This window comes from Protopterus annectens, chromosome 3.part0 (assembly GCF_019279795.1).
Source record: "Protopterus annectens isolate FY-2018-M chromosome 3.part0, PAN1.0, whole genome shotgun sequence".
Lineage (NCBI taxonomy): Eukaryota > Metazoa > Chordata > Ceratodontiformes > Protopteridae > Protopterus > Protopterus annectens.
In genome coordinates this window covers 1,178,671,868-1,178,699,367 of record NC_056731.1, presented here as the reverse complement: position 1 = coordinate 1,178,699,367, position 27,500 = coordinate 1,178,671,868, and the positions used below count along the sequence as shown (strand labels likewise).

The 27,500-nt window shown below is 38.6% G+C and overlaps 1 protein-coding gene across 1 annotated transcript in view; it reads right to left on the bottom strand.

Annotated features, from left to right (window-relative positions):
• Positions 1–27,500, bottom strand: part of CNGB3 (cyclic nucleotide gated channel subunit beta 3) — an 812,110-nt gene that overhangs the window by 653,164 nt on the left and 131,446 nt on the right. The window contains exons 3-4 of the mRNA XM_044065779.1: positions 17,957–18,115; positions 4,240–4,267 (exon numbers count right to left, since the gene is read on the bottom strand). Coding sequence (XP_043921714.1) covers positions 4,240–4,267; positions 17,957–18,115 — 187 coding nt within the window. The remainder of the gene's footprint in view (positions 1–4,239; positions 4,268–17,956; positions 18,116–27,500) is intronic.

The following is a 27,500-nucleotide window of genomic DNA, read 5'->3' as shown; positions in this document are numbered from 1 at the left end:
AGATAGGCTGTGTGGACTACCTTCCCTTCATCTATGGCTTTGGTGACTGTTTCAAAGAAGTCAACCAGGTTCAAAAGGCAGGATCTGCCCTTGACAAAGCCGAACTGGGTAGGATCTAGTGTCTGTAGGTCCCCAATGTCTTTGTTTATGAGCTCCATGATGATCCTCTAAATGTACTTTAGCAGGTTCCACAACCATTTCAGGTTTTAATTGCTCATAAGTTTCAAAAGCATCAGTATTCTGGTACTATATTTATTTATTTTTTTTTATTTCAGATGCACTCTGGCAAAATAATTATTGCCACCACAGTTTACAGATTTGACTTTAGCTTTAAAATGTGTCTTTTCATGTCTAAAGCCTTGTCATTTACAATGAGTTTGCTTACTGTCTGTTTATTACCAGGTACCACCTTGGTTTCCATACAATTTCCTGCATTTTTATTTTGTTTATCTCTGGGCTTCACTTTTACTTAATTTTTGTATGGAGTCCAGATTTCATACAGTACAAGTTTTTTAGTAATACTTTCAAATTGCACACTTGATGGTTTATTTTGTAGTTGTTAACCTCTTTTCTCTGAAGTCAGGGACAATGTAAAAAATAAATAAATAAATAAATAAACAGGCATAAAGACTCCAAGTTAGGGACATATTTTAAACACTGGCAGCATTCACTATGAAAGAATAAGAGGATTTGTATTAACATGTGATAAAGAATCATGTAAACTCTAATGATAATTTAATGATTTAACACTCACTGTTTTGTCACGGAATTCCATTGTTTTGAACAGCACTGCAAACCTCTGTGGTAAGATTAGGGGTATCATTAAAAATCAGGTACAGTTGAGAGGTACATATTTGTTTTTTTTTCCAATGTTAAATAAATTTATCTGATAGTTTGTCTCTTAGCTGATTATTTCTAATTTCACAATCAACTCTCTCATCATTGATTTAGCCAAGTTATTAGAGTCATATGTTCTGTGCTTTGTTAGTGACTTAATCATCTATAGTCTCCTAATTCTATAAAGCAATTTATTTGCACGTACCTCTCAACCTCTTAATACAGGAAATCTGGACAAGGCCAAATAAATATATTGGGGGAACATACAAGCAGTACTAAAAATTGCTCTTATATAAACTTAAGACAGTTGATAGAATAACAGGTCTTGCTTTAGCATGAATTTTTCTGAACGTTATAACGTCTGAAACTCAATGTCTGTCATTATTTAGAGACTTCATTCCTAAATGATTTGCCAGAAAACCAGAAATTTTATGAGTAACAAACCAAAAATAAGAAGCAAAATTCTATTAATTCTGCAAAAATCTGGACAGTTGAGAGGTATAGTACAGCCGGGGTTGTCTGAGTTTGCTGCCCTTCCCCCCTCACAAAATCATGGTTAAATGGAGCGTCCCCCCTGCAGCCATTCCAATGTCCCATTCCTTGGTTATTTCGCCCCATTTATCATAAACACCGTAATGTGCATTTTGCTTTACTTCTGCGATGATTTGGATTTCATTTGAAAGTTTTATTTTGCATTTTACAGCACAGACCCTAATAGATATCTGCTAAACAAAGCAATGCAGTCTGACAATGAAAATAGACTTAGCATTAAAACTTCTCTGCCCTTGAAACTCACATTCATTGAAACAGCATTGAAACCCACATTCAAAGAAAATACATTTTGCCAGTGGCAGATAAAGATTAACTTTGAGCTGTTTTCAAATTACAGACCCCTTGAACACGAAACATACACATTCTCTTTGATACACCTTCCTGATTTTATTAAATTATATTCCTTGTACAATACAGTACAGTTATTAGAGGGCATTTTAAATTTATTGTATTGAACATTTTTCCAGTAAACAATGAAACAAAATGCATGCACCAATAATGACAAAACTGCCCAATTCAGAACATTTCCATCATAAAAGTCTATTCAAACGTACATTTCCATCATAAAAGTCTACTCAAACTTCTACAGTCTACCAGTATCAGTAAATATGCACAATCCCTGAAGATAAAAGTAATCTAAATTCCACATTAAAGAAATCTGTAACTAATGAAGAGGTTGCTGCTAGCAAACAACTTTATATGTCATTGTTTCAAGTAACACGACTCCACAGCCACCAGGAACAAAAAAACAAAAGCTAATGTGGAATGCGAAAATCCTTTATTCAAGTGGGTCCAAGAGAAAAGCGAAAGCATTCCACATTAGCTTTTGGTTTTTTTGTTCCTGGTGGCTGTGGAGTCGTGTTTAGTTACTTATTGGATGTTTTGGATTTTCTTTCATGTCATTGTTTCACCTACAAATAAAGTGGTTGTTGCCCTTGAGGAATAAATTGCCCATGTTGCATTAAAAAAAATGATAAGCTAGTAATATCGCAGTAGGGAATGGATGGCAAACTGACAGGCTCATAGTTACTAGGTATCTTCGCAAAAAAGGACTGCTGCATCCACCCCATTTACAACACAGTGCAGCATCAGCAATGCATCTACCTACTGTGGGAGTAGAACCCACAGCTTTTTGCATCAAACACAAGTACACTACCTGTTGTGCTATTAACAACACAAGTCGATTCACCATAAGCAGTACTAAACTTTTGTTCCCCTACAGCTCTCAGCTCCTTGTAAAAATCTACTCGACACTCCGCTGTATCTCTGAACTTTGCAGCACAAGAAATCTGGAAAAAGCCAACATTTACTGGGGGGGGGGGAGCCCAAATACCAGGGACACATTTTAAACATTGCTTGTATAATGTTGGAAAGTTGCTACAATAAAATGCTGTGTTGCCACCATACAGTTCACTGCCAAGTCTTAAACCCAGGGGAACCCTGTGCAAAACAGTCAGAGCAACATACCACTATGCCAAATCAGCTGTTTTATGAAAGACAGGAAGACTGAAACTTAAATGACTACCATTTAGTGAATTCAGTTCTTACCATAGCTGTCAACTTTTTAGCACAAAACACCTGAACAAAGCCAATAATGGGGGAATACAGCCCCCCAAACATATCAGTGAATTCAGTTCTCATCATACCTCTCAACCTCTAAGCAAAAAACACATGGACAAAGCCAGTAATGGGGGAATACAACCCCCAAACATATTCAGTGAATTCAGTTCTCACCATAGCTCTCAACCTTAGCACAAAAAACCTGGACGAAGCCAATAATGGAGGAATACAGTCCCAAAAATAAGGACAAATTTCAAATATCCATGTTATAAACTCATGTACTTTCTGAAGAATACGAAGTCTGAAATTCAAATGCCTGTTATTTTTATTTAACATTTGTTAACCAGGAAAGTCTGACTTGGAACAAAAGACAATTTTCAGTAGAGCACATGCCTTTGCAAGATGGGAAGACATGCAGGCTCCACACAGAAAGCACCCCAGCCAAGAATCAAACCAGAGAACCTGTAGCTGTCAGGCAACAATGCTGCCAGTGCACCACTACACTATTGACTTGGCAAGCAAAAACAAACATACAGAAAACACAGATTTTATGAGGAACAGAACAAATATGATGCAAAAACCTGCAATTTTTTTTTACAGATGGTGGTGGGTAGAGAATTCAGAACCTTACTACCTGCACCCAAGGTACAGGGTTCAAGCCTGAGTATTCTCTACTCACCACCATGTGCTCTCTCTAGCCACCAGTATGAAGCAACTGGGGCATTTTATACACACACACACACACACACACACACACACACACACACACACACACACACACACACACACACACACACACACACCTCCATTTGTCTGTAGCAGCAACTCCATTTGTCCTCCCTCCATAGATTGGATCAAACTCCATTCGTCTTCCGTAGCAGCCCCAGCAACTCTGTTTGTCCTCTGTAGCAGCCCACACAAGCTGTTTCTCCTCCTCAGTAACTCTGGTCATCCTCTGTAGCAGCCTGTGCAAGCTGTTTCCCCACGAGACATGACGGGAGTAGTCTGGAGCCTCCAGCCTGCGGGTGATGCAGTCCGGTGACCTTCTGGTCTGTGCGATTGTCACTGCACAGATTTCTGGGCTGGCAGGGCAGAGATCCCTATCCAGACTGCCTAACTCAGCAGTCTGTGTGTTCTGAGTACCAGGAACTCCAGGCAGGTATTTTTGTTTCTTTCACTTGGTATTGCCCTTTTAAGTGTATTGTCTTATTTTATTTGAACCAGGAACTCCAGGCAGGCATGCGTGGAGTTCCGGGACTCGTGAATTTTTTTTGTTTGTTTTCTTTCTACAGTGGGGGGACTGTTTTTAATTTTTATTCTTTTATTTTTCTGCAGGTGGGGGGCTGCAGTCCTGCAGTCCTATAGCACGAACTGCCCCTGATTAATAGTAGTGTTAGCACACCCTGATGAAGGTCACTTTCATTTATTTCTCAGTACTACTAATATGAACATTAGTCTCATATTGCATTTCATTAGCCAGGTGAGGATTTTAAAGAAGGAATGCAAAAAAAAAAAAGTCTTTTTCGGTATGAACCTCTCATAAACTTCCATCATTACTCTGAATGAGCATTGCATTTTTGTGAAGGAAAATTTTACAATGGCTAAAGAAAATGAACAACTGCAGTATGTCTTTTGCTTGAGTGATGTGGGTCTTGTATCAGACTGAGGACTTTGGCTCCACAAAGGGGGTGAGAAATTGTCTTAGTAACATCCAGATAACCACAGACGATTTGATTAAAGCAATAGGCAGCTACCCTCAGTTTGTTTATAAAAAGACCAATAATTTTAAATTATTATTGCGAAAAGAACAGTTCTAAGGCTCCTTTACCTTTTACTGATTAAAAAAAGTAACATATAAATGCAGAATTTGCACAGCTTGTTGATTAATTTATGAGGGGCCCTATATTTTATTGGAACATGTTGAACAAACTGTTGCAGTACCTGGGAGGTTTACTTGTAAGTCTAAAGGTATAGTCTATATTAGTTTGTGTTTGGGATGTAATGCATTTTATGTGGCGATGACTACCAGAACTTTAGAAAAAAGAATAAACTAACATTTATACTCAGAGTGAATGATGAAAGAAATGCTTTGTTTAAGCACTTTGCATGTGTCTTTCAGCTTTTTCCCGGTTAGGGGTCGCCACAACGAAACTCCGGTCTGCTAATGATTGGCAGTTGATTTTTACATAACGGCTTGCCAGGCCTGATGCACAACCTTCAACGAAGGTACACCCATTCACGCATGTCTCCACGCAGAAGACGCTCTAGCTGAGAATCGAACTGGACAGCGTTTTACTGTAAGGTGACAATGCTACCACAGCACCACCACCTAAGCACTCTAACGTATGTAAAAAATATAAAAAAACTTTTATTTTCAGTTCTGGAACAGGTCCCATTAAATCTAAGGGGAGGTAGTTATAAAAACAGGATTGAAATGAAAGAAGCTGAATGGCAAATTGAACTTAAAGCAGATGGACATCCTGGACTAAATGATATGGTTAATATTCTGTGTTTTTTTAAGAGAAAGGAGATTAAAATTTGCAAAGTGATTGTAACAGGTTTTATAAGCATAATGTTTACATGTCTTTTTAAAAAGTTTTTGCTATATTAACTTTGTTAATTGCTTAATTGGTTTTAACGTCTTATTGGTTAATTAAATGTATAAATGTTTGCAGTGGTTGGTTTTATTAGTGTTTCTGAAGAAGTCTTATAAGATGAAAGCAGTAAATAAAGATTTTTGTCACATATTAAATTTTTTTCATTTCAGCTGTGCTTTTTGGTGGGTTTATTTTTGTTTGTTTTATAGTTACTTTTGGAACGGTCTTTTTTTTTTTTTTTATAAGCTTAAACATATGCAGATAGTGAATAAAAATCCAAGTAATTAGTGGGATGACCTGAGATATAGCATTCCTCAGTTAACTACAAGTATTTAGTGGCATCTTTAGCTGTAGTGCTGTGCGACTTGCTATTCTCTGCTTAATTATTGCTGATCTCTGTCTGCATTTGATTTTTAAACTTGGTGGCTTTTGAGTTGCCCACCCCTACTATAAGTTTGACTTTGGACTCTCCTCCCAGTCTCATCTCATAAGCTCATTCTGCCGAGCACTGAGAGATCAACTGGGAAGCCACCCTCACCCCGTCTCAAACTAGAATTATCTTCTGTTTCCTATCTTTCCACTTGTACGTTATTCAGCTGCTTTTACAGTATTTGTGCTTATTGCTACTTTATTTAGCTTTTTGCTGCAGGTTGTTAAAGTGTTCAGTTACATTTAATCTGATGCATTTATTACTACTTGTTAGTTGCCTGATTACATTGTAACTGTTATTCTAAGCCTCTTAGCTCTGATCTAAGCATTTGGGCTTTAAACTAGTTATCTTACATTAAGAAGGTTTGCGGTCTACACTCTTGTGATAGGAGAGATACCTTACACTATTTTGAATTAGGAATTGCTGGGTGAATGTTTCTAGTGTCTGTAAAAGTATATTTGTTCTGGTTTAAGCACTTGGGCTCTAAGCCAGTTATTTTACATTAAGATTGTTTGTGGTCTACACTCTTGCAGGAGGAGAGGGTAGCCTCCACCCATCTCAACTGGGAATTGCTGGTGAAGGCTTATTGTCCCTGTTATTTTAAGTGCCTTTGCTATGGTTAAGCACTTGGGCTGTAAACCAGTTATTTTACATTAGGAAGGTTAGTGATCTATGCTCTTGTGGTGAGAAAAGATAACCTATGGCCTCCTGAGCTGGGAATTGCTGGTTTAGGTCTTATTGTGCCTTTATTTGATTGGCTAGAGGGCTGACGTTAAAAATATGAATCTTTGTGCTTGAGGCATTTGGTGACCACAGTGCTTGAGAAGTTCTGTTTTGTCACTTTAATCTTTCATTAAATTTTGGGGGCAAAATATTATTTTGTGTTTGTCATTGACACCAGTGTGACCATCTGAAGTAGAATCCCTTGTGTTTCTGGTCTTGACTTTACACTGTGGCACTTTTTTATGGTTTCTGCTAAACTTTACAAAAGCTAAGACTTACATTACCATATCCAGTGTTTTGACAATTGTTTTTCACTGCATTAATTGAGTGTTTCTGTGTTGATTATCTGAACTTTGTTTTACCTTTTATGCAGTCTTTAGTTTAGCCTTGGTTCTACTTTTGTGAGAGTTTTGGGGACCAGAGTCATTTTCTGGCCTGGGACTGTGTGAAGGAAAGAAGAATGTGCTGTTATTGATTGGCTACAGGGAATTGCTTGCATTTTTTTAATTGAATCCCCTCTGCTATGTAAGCATTGTAATTGCACAATGCTTGGCTCATACACTATGATCAAGCTAAGACTTTAAAGATTTTAGTAAGAACTGCGGCTTTGTGTGCAATAGCACTTAGCAATGATCTATATAGATGTTGATATCTCACAGCATAATTCCCCCTTGTAATCTGTGTAGACACTGATCTCTCACATTGTAAGTTTCCCTTAAAATATCCTTACTGTCTAGACATTTTTATCTAGTTTTTACATAGCTGAGCACTGTAATTCAAGTTCTTTGTATTATTGATCTATTCACTATTTAAATTTCCCTCACTCCTCCCTAGTAGATCAGCAGCTATGGATTTCTGCTTCCTGAATCTCTCAGTGGCCAATCTGGTTGAGATTGGTATTCTGAGGGGTCTGCTTCATGAGAATGAAAACCCATTTACCCAAATCACTAAATGTTGAGACAACTTTGCCAAAACTTCAAATGAACGAACACTCAAGTCACTGATTAGAAACTCTGGGAAAGTAACCATGTGTCCGCACCACAAAAAAATCAAACCAAAGCAAATTAAACCCACCCATGTGGGGGGCTCCTCCTCCACACCTCGCTATGTGGGCGGCTGTGCCTCCCACACCCCCAACTAAATATACCAACTCCAAGATCACACTACAGTAGAGGAAGGGGCAAAGTTCACTAGGGTGCCCAAGTAGTCCCTTTCCCACAGTAACTTTCCAGTCATCCGAGTGTTCATTAAATTCTGGTTCTGGCAAAGTAGTCTCGATCTTTAGAGATTCAGGTAGGTGTTTTTTTCATTCTTTTCAAGTAGACTCATTTTGAAGCATTATAGAAATTGCACACTGACAACCCGCTTATTCGTAACAAAGTAGATAAAGTATGTGAGTGGTGTAAATACACTTTAACTCTGGAGGCAAAACTCTCTTATTCAACCAAACTAATCTGATAGAGGTTGTCAGTGACACTTGCACTACTCCTACTGCACAGGGTAAAGACCCTACACATAAAATGACTTAAGCTGAGGCACTTACAGGTAACCTTCCTAAAACACTAAGACCTCCACAGCACAATCATAAAAAGGGTCCTCAGCCATCACATAAACACGCTGTTGAAACACCACCCACAGCTACACATAATAACATTGTATCCAGTGCTTCTACTGCTAAGCCCTTAAGGGAAACCAGTGCACAACCAAATTTCTTGTTCATTGGTGATTCTATAATGAGGCATACCAATGTTTCCCTCACCAGACTGAGCAAGGAGAGAGCCATGGTTAGCTACCTTTCTCGGGATAGGATTTATCAAGTCACACAGGCACTCAGGTCATTGAACCACAGGTACCAGTATGACTCTATCATACTCCATATGGGTGTTAATATATGAAGCAAGACATGACTGAGCTCATTGGTTATGTGTCTCAGGCAGGATGACCCTAACACTGAGCAGCATACTACCTTCTCCAAGGATGATGCCACATTACCAGCAGAATATGATTGATATTAATAACTGGGTTAGCTTCTTGTGCCATTTCAAGGGGGGGGGGGGTTCAATATTTGATGACCTGAGAGGATATAGTTGACAGGCCACACTGCTTTGCCAGGGATGGTCCACACTTATCCCCTCTAGGCTTTCAGATATTAGCAATGACCTTTTCCACCCAGTAGTGCCTTTTTTAGGCAATGCCAAACTGATAAACCTCCAGATGTAACTGAATCTATGAAGGAATACAGTATCTGAAGGTGGTACTGCTCAATGCTAGAAGTCTTGACAAGAAACTCCACTCCCTGCAAGCCTTTGTCTATCTGGAGAGTGAAGTCATCTGTGTAGTAACAGAGACATGATTTAAAGTCATGGAGAGTACTCCAGCAATGCCAGGTTGTAATGCCTTTCACACCTTTAGACCAGCTACCCCACAGAAGGGAACTAAAGTTGGCAAAATCTCTCCATATTAAAAACAATCTCACAGTCAGACTTTTTAATGTATATGACCCACTGCAACTCATATGAGTGCAACTCACCATAAACAGAGTCCCATGTCATATCCTGGCAGCCAATAGGTTCCCCTCAATATCTCAGGAAACCCACACTACCTATTTCAGTGCAGTAGAGTCTCTCACCATTCACCCCACTATGATCTTCATAGGGGATCTCAACTAATGTTCTATTGATTGGGAATCTTATACCACTTCTAATGCACAAGTCCAGCAATTCCTAAACTTTGTTAAAACCAACATCCTGGAACAGTTGATCCATTCTCCTACCAGGAGTACAAACATCCTTAATCTTTTACTCACAAACATGGGGGAGCGAAGTTCCTCATCCAGTATAATTTCTTCACTCATCATATCTGACCATAAGGCAGTATTGCATGAAATAAAAATTAAATCTGGGGACCAAGCTAAACCAAAAACCTTTAAGAACTATTCCAAAGCTAATCTCCATCTACTGAGCGACACCTTGGCTAAATTCCAAACACCCCCAAACCTAGTAAACACTATAGCATATGTTGTGCTATTTACCAAACCCCTGTATAGCCACATTGATAACTGTATAGAGCAAGCTGTGCCTACTCATGTTAAGAATAAGACAAACTCAAAGGACAATCCACCCTGGTGGAATCGCAATATCAATCAGTTATACAACAAAAGAAAAAAAATCTTGGCCAGGCATAGGAGGAACAAAGCCAAACATACTAAAAATCCCCTGAACAATCTGAACAGGAATGTAAGAGGGTTAATTAGTACTTCAGAGTCCAAATTTGAAAAAAAGTAATTTCTCTGGCAAAGGACAACCACAAAGCTTTCCATAACTATGTCCATAACCTCAAGGGAAATACGCAACAAATGGCAGAACTTATTGTAAATGGCATCGCCCACACTGAACTAGAGGCCATTGCTAATCTTTTGGCTGACAGGTTCAGCTCAAATTTCTCCTCTTACATCCCCTCTAATAGTCCAAAGGAAATACTTCACACCACAATCCCCCCAACCATTACTAGAGAACAGGTCTTCAATCACTTTCCAAGGCTAAAAACACTGCATTGATGGAACCTGATAACATCACAGGATGGTTACTAAATAACATGAAACATGATCTCTCTAGTCGACTTGAATTACTTTTCAACTGAAGCCTACAGTCAGGTTTTGTGTCCAAGGAATGGAAGATGGCTGCAGTCATTCCCCTGCACAAAGGAGGTCCAAAAATCAATCTGGGTAACTAGAGGCCTGTAAGTCTGACCAGTCTCATATGTAAGGGCATGGAAAGAATCATCATGGACATGATAAACGAGAACATAGGTAACCTGCAAACATTGGCCCCATCACAGTTCAGCTTTGTCAAAGGAAGGTCATGCCTATTAATTCTGGTGGACTTCTTTCAGAGGGTCACCAAAGCAATGGATGAGGGCAAGACTGTGCACACAGCTCACCTAGACCTGGCCAACAAGGCTTTTGACACAACATCCCTTTCAGGCATTATAGACAAGCTCACTAAATTAGGTATAAACCCTTTTGTCACCTGCTGGATAGCCAACTGGCTCACTGATAGGACCCAGGAGGTCAAAATAGGTGAGGCCACCTCCACCAACATGCTAGTCACTAGCAGAGTTCCCCAGGGCTCGGTACTGGGCCTGCTTCTTTTTGCCCTCTATTTCTCTGAAGTAGAAGCAAAGACTGAAGGTCTATAAGTCTGCAGATGATTTTAAGCTGGGGGTTATCACTGACTCCCCTGCAGACAATAGTAACCTTCAAGAAGGCCTATTTCTGACTAAAAAATTGTGCCAAAATCATGGTCTTAACCTCTATGCTAAGAAATTTCATAATAGTACCCTTGGGAAGTCAACCATCCTGGCTAATTACCATGCTGATAGTATGCCCCTAAATGTCAACCCAGTGGTCAGGGACCTGGGTACACAAGTAGACAGTGACATTACCGTCAAACACCATGTGGCCACAGTGGTAGGGAAACCCTTTTATGTTACACAATTTATAAGTAGGTGCATGGCATCTAGGTCCAAAGAGGTCATTATCCCACTGTACTCTGCACTTATCAGACCAGTCATAGAGTACAAAGCTCCCTTCGATATGTACCTGACCAGGCATATGCAGCTAGTAGAGTGACTTCAGAGGTTCCTCACAAAAAGAATACAAGGCATAACAAACCTGCCTTACTCAGAGCACCTTAAACCATTTCCCTCTACTCAGTCATCTATAGTTTGCTGAGGGGGTGATCTTTCCTGGCCTACAAAGCATCCACAAACCCCACTATCATGAATCTTCTGTATATTTGTAAGTCAAACAGTACCAGAAATGCAAGGTTTAAGGATTAGAATTTTTGTCTGTGACTTAAAGAGAACATGCTGGAGAGACGCGTCTATATCATGTTATTGAAATCTTACTACATCGAATCACTAAAGGTCAAATAACGTTTAAAAAAAAAACAAACAAAAATAAAAACTAACTAGCGTAGGCAGGGGGGCAAGCCCCCTACACCACCTACACCCCCCTACTTAAATATTCCAAATCTGAGACCACACTACATTGAGGTAAATGGAAATCTCCCCCTACGGAGATTTCCGTTTACCTGCACAATATTCTGCGCTTTCAATGTTGTGGTGCTGACAATATCAGCTTCGATATTGTCGGCTTTTGACATCGTGAAGTAGACCCGGAGAGACAGATATGTGTCCCAGAGACTGCCCTCCTGTGGAACAGGCTACCCATACATGTGATTTCATCTATTAATCTGTTTAAGTGCAACATAGATTAGTGGATAAGGAACAGAAAATTTACAACAGGCCTGGCACCCATCTCCCTTATGGACAGAGATAGCTTATAAATGCTTTTTCCCACACTGTCCTATTTGGATACAGGATTCCATTATTCTTTCGTGAAAACCTGGGTAAGTTAAGAAAGGTCTCCTAGGTCATTAGCCTAGTAGTAATTGATGAATCTATAAATCTCAAAATTAATACAGACGACATTATTAATGGTAACAGCACTGAGAGTAACAGTTACAATGAGAAAGCAACCTGTGACACAGCAGTTGAGCTTGAAAATACATTCAGAAACAGTCTTTAATTTGTCCCAAAGCACAGACATTTTTAAATCCCAACACCAGTGCAGATCAACAGCTTGCCTTGTTCCCATCTGCATTTTTGGGTACTTGTTAAGAAGGTTGTCATGGCTTGAGGAAAAGACTTACATTGAAATATAAGATCACCAGGCTTAGAATCTCCCTAAATGGTGTTAATTTTTGATTAGAAGTAAAAGCCTCATTTACTGAACTGGAGCTAATTGTTGATGCATTGTTCTTGGCCTTAAATAGACCTAACGTTTGTTACTTTAATTTCTACAACTATACAGAGCTGAGATAAGAAGTTCCTTATTACAAGAGATAATGTTTTTAAAACATTTAAATATTTTTTTCATGGTTTAAGATGTTTGATATTTGACATATGTATATTCTTGGTACTGCCTGCATTATAGTTCTGCATTTGAGTTTCTGCTATGTGCCATTGGATTACTTTCTGTAAAGAGTTTTACCTTTGTAACTAGGTTGTGGCTGATAAAGGGCTCATGTACTCCAGCCCACTTATCTATTAAAATAAAAATAAATAAATAAGTAACTAGAATAAAATTAGGATTCTTTTTAGTCAGTGGGCTTCATTAATGATCAATCCTTCTGGGGCTAATGTGGGAGGGGCCACTATAATCCTGGTGGTAGAAGGGTTTCACAAAATCAAGATCGGTTCTGTTCTGGAACCTCTACTGCTATAGGGACATTTCTGATTTTGATGTAACCCTCTTCCTAATTAGATTCTAAAAGCAAGAATGATCATTGCCCTTGGTGATCAAGGCTGTTTAGGAAATTATCTGAAATTTGAGGGTTCCTTGTCCACCACTGAAAGTTAACAATGCGAGGCAAGGGACAACAGCACAAATCACTCCTGGTACTTTTTAACCATAGCATCCATGTCACAATTTAAAACTTGTAGGAGAGTAACATTTCTTTTGTCCATCTTCCTGAGGGATATAGGTGGTCATTGCAGGATCAACAGAATGTCTCCTACCATGTTGTAATTCTGAACTTATTGGGGAGGAATATTATTTTAAATGTTAGTTTAGTTGTTTCAGCGCATGGCTTTCCCCTGCAGTCTGACAGCCTCTTAAGATCTTTGCTAAGTGTACTGCATCAGCTTTGGTTGCTCTTAGGCTATGGGATACACATCTATCCTTTATTCTGATGTCTGTCTTATTATTCTCAGCTGTAGATAACAGGTTGCTAATCTTTGTATTTTGGCATTTCCCATTGATTTCCCATGTTAATGGTTAAATAGAAACTGCACACTATTTCCAAACAGGAAACATTAAGTAAAAATATAACAGCATGTGCAAGTGTTTGGCTGTTTATTAGTCTTCTACAATCTGAAGAAGTCTAATGAGAAAGTGACTATTTGTTGTTGTTGTTTTTTTTTTAATTAAAGTTTTCCTGTTTGGATATAGTATGCAGTTATTTTAAAACTTGATAGTATTCTATAATTGTACCTATACATTCTTAGATATTTTATTAATAGTTTATGTTCACGCAGATAACATCACAAAGGGAGATTGGAATTTTATCCATCTGAGAATACAGGATTACTGTTGCTTGGGGAATGGTGATTAGTATGGCTTTGGCCAGTTCCTTTGATAGTCTCCTAGGTCTTATATCAGCAAGCTTTATGGGGGTGCAGTTTACCAATCTGCACTTGGACAATATACCCTTATACTACAAATTCTGGAATTACTCAGAGGTTGCTGATTTCCACGTTTACCTATTTTGTCAAGAACTCCAATGGAGATAGCAGCCCATAAAATGTGATCAAACCCTTTTATGTATATCTTTGTCTGAAGTATTTCCTGACAAATAATGTGTTAGACTTTGGAATGGGGAATAAGCATCTGAGATTTTGGGATTAGAGAGTCTTGCCATGTTTATAGGTACCTGGCTCTTCATTTTGTCACTAGTTACTGGCTGGTTATCTTGTCCTTAAGCAGGATTCTTTTAGCTGTCAGATGTAGCTAACATGGTTCCTAGGGTATAGTCAGTGAATTTAAAATCTGGATTTTAATATGGTCCTTTGGGCCTATACATAGTAACTGTAATTATAAAACTATGAAACATGGCAGTCAAGAAAATTTTCAAGAAACATAGTGGTACTTGGCCAAACATCTATGTAGGATGACCACAGACTTGACTTTGTTTGACAGATCCACTTTCTAGTACGGAAATGAATATCCTAACTGATCGGTTATACTGTCTTCTTCATACTGAATGCCAATGGACTCCAGAAGTGTCATTCTTTAAAGTGGTGCTTATGAGCACTATATTCTTTTACATACCCATGTCAGGAGATGTGCTTTATACCTTGATCCCCCTTCCACCCACTGTGTGAGGTCTTTTTATTGGCAAGGGCAAAGGTAGTCAAGCTGAGTAGATTACAGTATAGTCCCCATGTTCCTTTCTCAGGTACATCTGCTTGTGTAGTGACAGAACATGTTCCAGCACCTTCCTTGAGTACATCTGCTTGTGTAGTCATAGAACAGGCTCCTGTTAATTCCCGAGGTTCATCTGCTTGTGTAGTCATAGAACAGGTTCTTGCTCCTTCCTCGGGTACATCTGCTTATGAAGTCATAGCACAGGTCCCTCCTCTTTCCCCAGGTACGTCTGCTAATGTAGTCATAAAACAGATTACTGTTCCTTCCCCAAGTACTTCTGCTAATGCAGTCATAGAACAGGTCCCTGCTTCTTCCCTAGGTACATCTGCTTGTGCAATCATAGAAAAGGTTCCTATTCCTTCCCCAGGTATATCTGTTAATGTAGTTGTAGAATAGGTTATTGCTCCTTCCCCAGGGGCATCTGCTTATGTAGTCATAGAACAGGTTCCTGCTCCTTCCCCAGGGACATCTGTTAATGTAGCTGTAGAACAGGTTCTTGCTCCTTCCCCAGGGGCATCTGCTTATGTAGTCATAGAACAGGTTCCTGCTCCTTCCCCGGGATATATCTGCTTGTATAGTCATAGAACAGAGTCCTATTTCTTCCCCAGGTGCATCTGCTAATGTAGCCACAGAACAGGTTTGTTGTCTTTTCCCAGATACATCTGCTTGTGTAATTATAGAACAGGTTCCTATTCCTTCCCCAGATATATCTACTAATGTAGTTGTAGAAGTTGTTCCTGCTCCTTCCACAGGTATATCTGCTTGTGTAGCCATAGACCAGTTCCTGTTCCTTCCCCAGGTACATGTGCTTATGTAGTCATAGAAAAGGTTCCTGTTCCTTTCCCAGGTACATCTGCTTGTGTAGTAATAGAACAGGTTCCTGTGACTTCCCCTGGTACATCTGTTTGCATAGTCATAGAAAAGGTTCTTGCTCCCTCCCCAGGTGCATCTGCTTGTGTAGTCATAGAACAGGTCTCTGTTCCTTCCATAAGTACATCTGCTAATGTAGTCATAGAACAGGCTTCTGCTACTTCCCCGGGTACATCTGCTTGTGTTATCATGGAATAGGTTCCTATTCCTTTCCCAAGTGCATCTGTTAATGTAGTCAAAGAACAGGTTCCTGCTCCTTCCCCGGGTATATCTGCTAATGTAATCATAGAACAGGTTCCTGCTCCTTCCCCGGGTACATCTGCTTATGTAATGATAGAACAGGTTCCTGTGACTTCCCAAGGTTCATTTGCTTGTGTAGTCATAAAACAGGTTCCTGCTCCTTCTCCAGATACATCTGCTTGTGTAGTCATAGAACAGATTCCTGCTCCTTTCCCAGGTATGTCTGCTTGTATAGTCATAGAACAGGTTCCTGCTCCTTCCCCAGGTGCATCTGCTTATGTAGTCATAGAACAGGTTCCTGCTCCTTCCCGAGGTGCATCTGCTTGTGCAATCATAGAATAGGTTCCCGCTCCTTCCTTTGGTACATCTGTGTATGTAATCATAAAAGAGGTTCCTGCTCCTTCTCTAGGTACATCTGCTTGTGTAGTCATAGAACAGGTTCCTGCTCCTTTCCCAGGTATGTCTGCTTGTATAGTCATGGAACAGGTTCCTGTTCCTTCCCCAGGTGCATCTGCTTATGTAGTCATAGAACAGGTTCCTGCTCCTTCCCCAGGTACATCTGCTTGTGTAATCATAGAATAGGTTCCTGCAACTTCTCCAGGATTATCTGCTTGTGTAGTCATAGAATAGGTTCCCGCTCCTTCCTTTGGTACATCTGTGTATGTAATCATAAAAGAGGTTCCTGCTCCTTCTCTAGGTACATCTGCTTGTGTAGTCATAGAACAGGTTCCTGCTCCTTTCCCAGGTATGTCTGCTTGTATAGTCATGGAACAGGTTCCTGTTCCTTCCCCAGGTGCATCTGCTTATGTAGTCATAGAACAGGTTCCTGCTCCTTCCCCAGGTACATCTGCTTGTGTAATCATAGAATAGGTTCCTGCAACTTCTCCAGGATTATCTGCTTGTGTAGTCATAGAACAGGTTCCTGTTCCTTCCCCAGGTACATCTGCTTGTATAGTCATAGAACAGGTTCCTGTTTCTTCCTCAGGTACATCTGATTTATAATCATAGAACAGGTTCCTGCTCCTTATGTTCAGTCCTATCATGCTGCAAGGCCTGTTGCTGTGCCTCATCAGCTTGCCTACATTGACATATTTCTTTTCCTCTTTAAACTTCTACTACAACTGTTCTCCACTCATAGTGTTGCTATCATTAGAACGGTTGCCTAAATGTCGTTTGATCCTGCTTTTTCTGCTTGTCTCACTTTTTATTTGTTTATTTAGGTATTTGTGTACGTATCTATATATGCATTTGTATATTTATTTACTAACTGTAAGAGTTTGTTTTTTTGGCAATTCCTTTAACTGAGTTTATTCCTGAACTGCAGGCTCTGACATATTAACTCCTTATAAAGTCTTCAGTGAAACACGATGGCCTTGCCCACCTACTGTCTTGCCTTCTTTGCTATTAAAGACTGGTTACCATCCTACTTTCCTTAATTCTCAGAAGCTGAGGAAAAACCTTTTTATAAATTCTATGTTCAACAAACACAGTAAAAATGCTAAAGGGAGTGGCTTAAGAGCAGGTTGTGGTTCAGGAAGGAGAGTGAACCTTAGCATCTATCCTGAAGTTATAAATCCATTCAGATCTTTGAAATGTCACCTTGAATAAGTATTAATTTAAAGAAGCTTTATTTGAATTAGTGCTTTCGTCTTATAGACCTCATTAGATTAGGAAAATGTAGGCCAGAGACAAGGACTGACTTGTATAAGTACTGTGGAGACAACCAGAACTGGATAAGAGACGCTATTTCTGTCTTGCATATTTATATATTTATATATTTTGGAAAAATAGTTATAGGGTCTTTTTTGTAAAAATCTGAAATGGAACTCTCCTTTGCAGTTGTGGTGCCAGATACTGCTCCTGGGCTCATGAGTGGCATCCCAAGCAGCCAATATACGGCCAGAAAGAGGCTAAGTGGTACCCACTGCATGAAAACAAAATCTGAATACAGCTAATAAAACCAGGGCAGGGCTTGTGGCCTGAATATAATGATTGCAGACATTTATGTCAAACATGTACTGCTACACAAAATAAGATTCACACAATTCTGTCTACACTTCATCTTCATTGGTTAAATCATGATGTGAACTATGAAGATACTTTTATGTTTCAAAATAAAAGTAAAAGAGTAATGGCAATACAGAAGTGTTAAATAACTTACAGGCAGTTGGGCTTTCCTCAGGGGAAGATAAATCTTTGTCATTCACTTTCTTTTTATAGATCTCTGCTCTGTCCCGCATTCGTTTAATAAGGTCCTGAAGCTGAGCACTCGCAAATTCTGAGACAGGAGTAGAAATGTCAGGACAATCATTTTCCCTAAAGAAGAAAAACAGAAGAAGAAACAAAGGTAACTGTTATGGTATTAATTGATAAGATTATTACAGAATTTATGTATGGTATAAATTTATAAGATTATTACAGAATGTATCTATATATATCTATATCTATCTATCTATCTATATATATATATATATATATATATATATATATATATATAGTACCCCTTGAAAACATCGAAATTCATATGGTCGAGACCATATCATCGAGTGTTTAGAACATCGATGTTGTCAAGGGGAAGAAAAAGGTAAGCAATAAAGGGAAAAAGCTAGTGTTTCTGAAGGGCAGCAAGGTGCCCTGCACACTGTGTCTGTGAATGTGCCATCTCTGTGATGGCACTGCAGACAGGGTACGGGAAATCTCCTGTTTAGTGCTTCTGCATATAGTGCTAAAACAGAGATTTCCCTTTTCCCCACTGAGTGCGATCTCGGAGTTGGTATATTAAAGTAGGGGGGCACAGGGGGGCTTGCCCCCTGCATACACTTGTTTTAAAAGTTTTTTTTTTTTTTTTTTGGTTTCACTTGAAAGCTTCGATGTTCTGAAATATCGCTGATATGGTCTCAACCATATGACATTCGATGTTTTGGAATTTCGATGTTTTCAAGTGGAACCGCATATACATATATTATATATATATATATATATATATATATATATATATATATATATATATAGTTCCACTTGAAAACATCGAAATTCCAAAACATCGAATGTCATATGGTCAAGACCATATCATCTATATTTTGGAACGTCTAAGCTTTCAAGTGAAACTTAAAAAAAAAACTTTTAAAACTAGTGTATGCAGCGGGGGGGGGGGGCAAGCCACCCTGCACCCCACACACCCTTACTTTAATATACCAACTTCGAGATCACACTACAGTGGGGTAAAGGGAAATCTCCGTTTTAGCGTTTTATGCAGAAGCGCTAAACGGGAGATTTCCTGTACCCTGTCTGCAGTGCCATCACAGAGATGACACATTCACAGACACAGTGTGCAGGGCACCTTGCTGCCCTGCAGAAACACTAGCTTTAACGCTTTTTTACTTACCTTTTTCTTCCCCTTGACAACATCTATGTTCTAAACACTCGATGATATGGTCTCGACCATATGAATTTCAATGTTTTAGAATTTGTATGTTTTCAAGGTGAACCATTCATGCATACATGTAGGTATTTGGGTAATGGAATTCATATGGTGCTGTTTCTATCACACTGTACTATAGTGAGATGCATACATATTTTTTATATTTTCTGTTGTGATTATTTGATGCTGATCTCTGTTCTGTAATTCATCATTCTCCAATACATCATGGCCTTTTGCCATGAGACTATGATATCACAGCCATAGCATTATAACTAAAAGTAGAGAGAATGTAATAGGTCACTTGAAGTTGTTACCTATCATGTTAATTTTATTCTTGAGAAACGGAACATGTTTGCTGTCCTTTGTACTTCTTTAACTATAATTTTGGTCATAAGATCCATTTTCTGGAGAGTCAGCTATACCTTTTAGTGGCATGGTGGCATACAAAAAGAGCTCTTTTTCTTCATCTGGAAAAATACACCTGTTAGCAAGAACCATTGATTTTCATGTTAAACAAGTTGTTTAATCTATTACATGGCAAGAAATTAAATAAATGTGAACGTTGCTCTCAATTACCAAGGAAAGTTCAAGTCCTGATCTCCAGTAAGAAGCCTTCTCTGTAAAATGACTAACAGATGAAACTGGGCTTTATACATTAATCTTTCCATAAATATGATAATTTTACTTTCCAAAGAGTTTCTGAAAATTAAACAGAAAGTAACTGATTTTGTATAAGCCACAAATCAAATAATGGCTAGTCATAGCAGAAGCGCTTTTTGAACAATCTGACACACAGATTAGCACTGGGAGACTAGAACAAGAAATAGTTAAACTATTTACACAACACATTGTTTTGGAATATAGATGAGATTGGAGACAGCTTGCATTTTACAGCATGAAGATTCAGATTTAATCCATACCATCTACCTTTATACTGTTCACCCCTGTGTCCTAAAAGTTATGCAGAAAACTAGACATCAAATAGTACATAGATTGTTGGCACCTATGTTTTTTAACATTATATAAATATGTCATTAAGTGCCACATTTTCAGTTTTACATCACTGTGTGTTTGTTATTTTGGCAGTGATTGCGGATACAACCATTTTATTGTTATATGTTTTTAAAATACCAATAAACTAGCCTCATGCCAGGCAATCAGTGCTTATATTCAACATTCAGTAACGTGCAATTGTTAAGTATATAAATCCAAGGGTCTACTTTGTTTCATTGAAACCTCATTTCACTGAATTTGAATTCACCCTGACCAAATTGCTGAAAGCTCAAATTACTGAAAACTCATTTCACCGAATTTCATTTCACTGAATTGAAGCACTGTGTAGAGTACTGTAAAGCAAGTAAAAGGTATATGCCATTTTCCCCACTGTAGTGCGATCCTGGAGTTTGTATATACACACACATATATATATATATATATATATATATATATATATATATATATATATATATATATATATATATAGTTGGGGGGAACAGACCCCCACATTGGGAGGTGTGGGGGCGCAGCCTCCAACCTAGTTTGGTTTTATATTTCACCGAAAGCTTCAGAATAATACATTTTAAACCATAGACATGTATACTTACAATACCAATGACTATTTCCAGAAGACAATATAAACCTAAACTAAGTGGGGGTCTACAGCCCTCACCCCCCCCCCATTGTGGGGGGCTGTGCCTCCCACCCCTCCTAACTATATATACTAACTCCAGGATCACACTACAGTGGGGAAAAGGGTATATAACTTTTACTTGCCTTACAGTAATCTATACAGTGCCAGTACTTTAAATGAGATTCCGTGAAATGAGTTTTCAGTAATTTGAGCTTTCATCGATTTGGTCAGGGTGAAATGAAATTCAGTGAAATGAGCTTTCAATGAAGTAAAGTAGACCCAAATCCAAACATCACAATCAAATATTCAAGCTAGTATTAATCTCAGTTTTGAGTTAATATTGCTCCTCAGACAAAAACTGTTAAACACCTAAGTATTTACAACATGATTTGAGGTCAGGAATTAACTAGAGACCATATTACTTTATTTGCACTATAATCCAAATCTAAACAACTGGACCAGTGACTTTTCACCTTGCACTGCAGTCTACTTTACTAAACAGATATACATTTTAGGTACTTTATTTCTTGTCAGTATCCTCTTAAAGTTCAATTTCCATTACAAAGTCCCATACATCTACTTTTTACTATGAAGTTCTCTTTCTGATCTCTAATAGTTTTCAGTCTCTTATTTTAATCTCTGTAATCAGCTTTTTCATCTCTCTTATTGATGGTTTGGTTTTGGTTTTCCATAATCTAGTTATAGCTTTCTTAGTCAATATCAAAACTAGACAGCAATACTTTCACCTCCTTAATACATATTTTCCACCCACTCAGCAAAAACTTCTCTATAGCGAATTCAACTCTCTTCCAAGTATAAGATTTACTATATTATTCAAGTCATTTTTATGCTAAAACAACTCATACAGTCTTAAAATATATGCTCTCAAGAGCTGCTTTCTGAATCATCACATCTGTGATATATACCACTCAATAGTGGGAATATGTCTATAAGTATCATAGGGTTATTTAAATATTTGTGCAGATAGTTCCATGCAAAAATTCTAAATTTTCTCAGTGTAGTTCCATATCTAAGATTAAGCCATATTGCCATCCACTGATCTTCTGTAATATATTTAGTAAGTGTTATTTCCATGCTATTTTTGCCTTTATATTGTGATGTCTTCATAAATCTAATATAATCTACCTGTTACTCTTCTCAGGTCTGCCATTTCTGTTATGGCCTCAGTTGCAAAATCTAGTGTTTGTGGTTTAACAAAATTACTATCCAGCTTCTATTTATGTACCTTAAACTCTAAAACTAGATTTGTAGAAGCAAATAGAACTGAGTTCAATAACTAAAAAAATTGTGTGGTTTCATCCTAATGTACTACCTCGTTTAATTTTATCATATGTTCCCAAAATCTCATTTCTTTCTTTCTTCTTTCTTCTTGAAATGCTAATTAAATTGCCTTTTGTTTCTTTGTTTGTATGTATATTACATCCTGTTGGCATTACTCTGTTTTTCCAAGGTCTAACTTCCTTTAACATAAAAACATATGCTCCCAGGTTCATATGTAAATACTAGGCTAAGTACCCTTGCAGGACATTTTAAGCCTAGCCAATTTCCCTTTTTGTGCTCAAAACAGCCTGTCCCATTTGGTGATAGATCGGTCTTACTCATCCCATGCTTAATACTTTTATAAGGGCTGTACATAATGCTCTTTATATGCCTTTCCTAGACCTGCCCAAATAAACATGTATGGTCTTGTTGTTAATGAGATAACAACAAGACCATACATGTTTATTGAGTATTATGCATATTATATGATCCCATCTGGGCATATATTCCATGTCCTGAATCAAATATAGACTCTAAGTTTTCTGGCCATATAGGATGCCTCCAAATCTCAAAGTCTCAAACCACCCAGTTCCTTTGTTAGTATTAGTTTTCCTCATGACACTCACTCCCTTTTGTTATCACAAAGAAACTCATTGATTTCCTTATTTTATGTTCTTCTATATTGTAGTCTCACGTCAGGCTTTGTGCCCACTGAATGGCACACAGAAACAGTTATCCCACTCCACTGATCCTGGGAACTATCGCCCTATTAGCCTGACGAGCCTGGTCTGCAAGGCCATGGAACGTATCATCATGGAGCTCATAAACAAAAACATTGGTAACCTCCAAACTCTGGACCCCACCCAGTTCGGGTTTGTGAAAGGCAGATCATGCTTTCTGAACCTGATCAACTTCTTTGAGGCAGTCACTAAAGCCATAGACGAGGGTAAGGTGGTTAACACAACCTATCTTGACCTCGCCAAGGCTTTCAACACCATCCCCCATTCTGGAATTATAGCTAAACTCACAAAACTAGGTATAACTCCCTACGTCACAAGATGGGTTGCCAAATGGCTCACTGACAGAACCCACACTGTAAAAGTTGCAGACTCCAAATCTGAATTCAAACCAGTGACAACTGGAGTACCACAGGTTCAGTCCTGGGGCCTCTCCTGTTTGGTATCTACTTCTCTGAAGTACAGGCTAACACAGAAGACCACTGGATAATGAAGTTCGCAGATGACTGCAAACTAGGAGCCACAGTCAAGTCCCCAAATAATGTGGACATCCTACAGAAGAGGCCCACTGAGACAGATGCCTGGTATCAGAGGCATGACCTCAAGCTCAATGCCAAAAAGTGCATTGTCATCCCCTTTGATAAAAACTCTGTATCCATGAACTACCACATAAATGGCAGTCTACTTAATGCCGAATGTGTGATAAGAGACCTTGGGACCCAGGTGGACAGTAGTCTCTCCTTTGATAATCACATCGCCACAGTAGTCAGGAAATCCTTCTATGTGGCACACCTCATCACAAAAGGGTTCTTATCCAGGAGAAAAGAGGTCATTGTTCACCTCTACTCAGCACTCATTAGACCCATTATAGAGTACAATGCCCCTTTTGGAATGTACCTCACAAGACATCTATAGCAGTTTAAAAGGCCACAGAAGCACCTCACAAAGAGGATTACTGGCCTCAAACAGATGCTCTACACTGACCATCTCAAAAAACTCCAGCTTTGCTCTGTAGCATATCGCCTACTCTGAGGAGATCTCTGTCCAACATATAAAGCTTTGTTAAACCCAGAGCTGTTGGACATGCTACACCTAAAGAAATCCCAATCCCTCAAAGCTACATGCTCTAGGGACCTAAACCTTGTCACCACAATAAACAGGACATGCTGGAGGGATAGATTCCTGTCCCAGAGACTTCCTATACTCTGAAACAAGCTACCCATCTATGTCAAGCAAAGTTCCTCATTAGCACTCTTCAAGAAAACTCTTGATGAGTGGATGGGAAATAGGAAATACACCCTGGGGATCACTTCTGTGGTTCTGCTTGACAGGGGCACAGGAAATTAACTTCCTTGGGTGGTGTAAGCCAGGGAACCTTGTTGGCTAGGCTTACTTAGGCACTTGGGCCGATAGCCTAGTACCTACCTATGAACCTATGGACCTATATCTGTCCTCTCACTTAATTCATATAAGTCTGACCCTACACAAACAGCTAGCAGGTCCAAAAACATTTTAATCACTTGTATCTTACTATTTATGTCCATAAATACATTTCTATAGTCTTAACATAATCTTTTGAGTAGTTTTTTCTAATATTTCATTTGAAAGTTGTTTAACATTATATTTCAGCCAAGTTTCTAAATATCTCATCTTATTATGACCCCACAAAAGTGGAAGCTATGTACCAAGTAATGTGTTTGGACATAATTCATTACTATAGCCTTTGTTTCATTTACTTTATATTCTGCTATACTATTAAAATATTTAATTTAATCAAATATAAATGTGATATTATGTTCTGGATTGATATCTGCAAAAAATGGCTGTTTTCTCATTAGCATTTCTCCTTTTATATCCAGTTGTGTTTCATTGTCTTATATCCTTGGCTAATGGGTCTAAATAGAAAGCAAGGAGTCTTATTGAAAATGGACACCCCTGCCTGGTTCCTCTTTACTTTAGATAGCGCATTGCCACAATTCACGTTAGCTTGACTTCTTCTGAATATGTCACTCTTTCTTATTTTCATTGCAGCAATAAGCCCAGATACCTGCATATATTTCACTAAGTATCTTCCCTCAGCCTCCATCTTTATCCCTATACCCTTTTTTAATTAATATTAAGACCCCTTTATTTCACTCTCCTCCTAGTCAAACAAAGGAACCCTACTTCCCACTTTTCCTTTCAAAACTTTCATGCTCTTTATGATTTAAGTGTGCTTCCTGTAACATTATTATCTGTGCATTACTATTATTAAGTATAAGTCAGTATCTTATCCTGTTTTCCTGCCAACTAGTTCATTAATGTCTCAAAACAAGAAGTCAGATTGCGCCATAGTAAAGTTTATATTTTATTCTATATGACTTATAGTATTTGCCTATCTCTTACAAACTGGTCTTCCATTGTCTGTTTCTATCACTTTTTGTGTCATTTTATAAACGTGTATGTCATATTCTGGAACTGTATCTTATCCTGTGGTAGAACACACAATTCCTTCCCTACCCAAGGATTATTCAAAACATTAACTATTTACAAATTTTGCAATCCAGTAGTACTGACACTATATAAAACAGCAGTGTAAAACTTCTTCCTTACCTCTCAAATCAGACTCAAACCCTGATTTACTCCTTTGGACAGGAGTGCAGCTATTATTTTACTTTCCTGCTGCATTTATTTCTAAAGTTGTCTCTCTATCCTTGTGTTGCTAGATAGCCAGGACATCTGCATGCATGTATGTATGCATGCATTCATTAATTCATATTCATTTAATTATAGGTTCACAGGTAAGTACTAGGCTAGCTACCCTTGCAGGCCATTTTAAGCCTAGCCAATTCCCTTTTTGTTCTCAAAATATAGATTGGCCTCACCAATTCCATAGTTGATAAGTAGGGTTCCTATTAGAACCTCGAACGCTTGAAATGTCGAACATCATATGGTCAACACCATATGATCGACATTTCAAGTGTTTGAAGGTTAAGCGTACTGGCGCCGTTCAGTGCAGAATGGGAGAATTTTCCTTTTCTGCACTGAAGTGAGATCTTGGAGTTGGTATATTTTAGTAGGGGGTGTGTGGGGGATGCAGGGGGGGCTTTCCCCCCTGCCTGCACCATTTTGTTTGTTTTTTATTATATATTCAAACTTTCGAACTTCAATCATATGTTGTCGAACATATGGGATTCGAAGTTTTTAAAGTTCGATTATAAAATATAGACCAGATAAGTATAACTGGGATAATTTGAAGGGACCCATGCATGAGATAAAGCATTTAGGAGCTGCCTCTGTCCATCAGTAGTACAGGGAGCAGTTCTGAGGTAACCCTTCCATTTTCCATCCATCGATCCAAGTTGCATATTAATCTGGACACTGATGAACTTTGTTTTATGTTAATTTCTACAGGTTGTTCATTTCTGCAGCTTTTGAATATTTTTAAACATTTCTCCTTCACCTTTTATTAAGCGTTTTAAAGACTGTATCTGTATTTAAAAGGTCATCCTTGATTATCCAGACACTGTGACCTCACTGTCTTGCAAGGAATGCTACCTGCTTTCCAACAGCACCACTAACCCCAGGCTGTGGCACAGTAAGCCAGACATCTACCTGACAGGATGTGTATCTCTACACAGGTGTGTGTCTGCTCTGACCCTTCCCGCAAAAAAGGGCATACCCATTCTCCCCTGCCAGCTACAGCAAGGACCTGGCTATTAATCAAATTCAGGCCAGCTATGCTATATTTAGGGCATTATCCACCCTATAACATTAAAGCTGGCTTTTAAATCAAGTTCTGATGTGCCATTAGAGTATCATTATAACTTTTACAACCTGAAGCAACATAAGTTCTGATGTGCCATTAGAGTATCATTATAACTTTTACAACCTGAAGCAACAGCAGTTTTGATGGTCTCAAAATGTTCTAGTTAAAATGACATTATAAAATAGGCACAGTGGAATGAAGGCTTTCCTTTTATTTTCCTTCTAGTTGAAATGTATAGTCCTTGTCAGCATACATCTTTTTCCATTTAACAGTAGCTTTTATTTTCTAGTGATAATTAATACTTTAGAATGCAAAATTTCTATTAGAAAGTATCAAACCTATGTCTGTCTGCATGGCATAAAAAGAATGAATATATCACTAGAACCCAAATAACCCAAGAAAGATTTGTAACTGGGAGGAGGCAGGTTGAATCAAACTGTTGCCACCTGCTTTCCCATAATGGGGGAAAGGAGGTGGTCTGGCTTCCTTCAGCACCAGTACCTGGTAAAGAAAAATGTATATGGCATGCAGCATATGGGCTGGGATGTGTGTCTTGTTCTGTTATGCCATACTTGCATGGTAGTTGTCATGGACCAAATGTGAGTCCCACAGGCGAAAGCACTGCAGACAGTCACATCTGCAAACATAACTGACAGACATTAGGGGAGGGCTTAGAATCAAGCAAATAAAACACTTGATGGCCACCTGAAAGATGACCTCCCATTGTTGACTCCTGCCCCACAAAGTATGCATGGACTGCCTGGTTGCAAAACAGCTGATGGCAGGCAGGCAGTGGAGGATAAAAAGGCACAAAGAAGACAACAGCAAACCTGATAAAGAAATCTCTTAACTGTGAATTATTTCCACATTTGAGAACCAAGGAA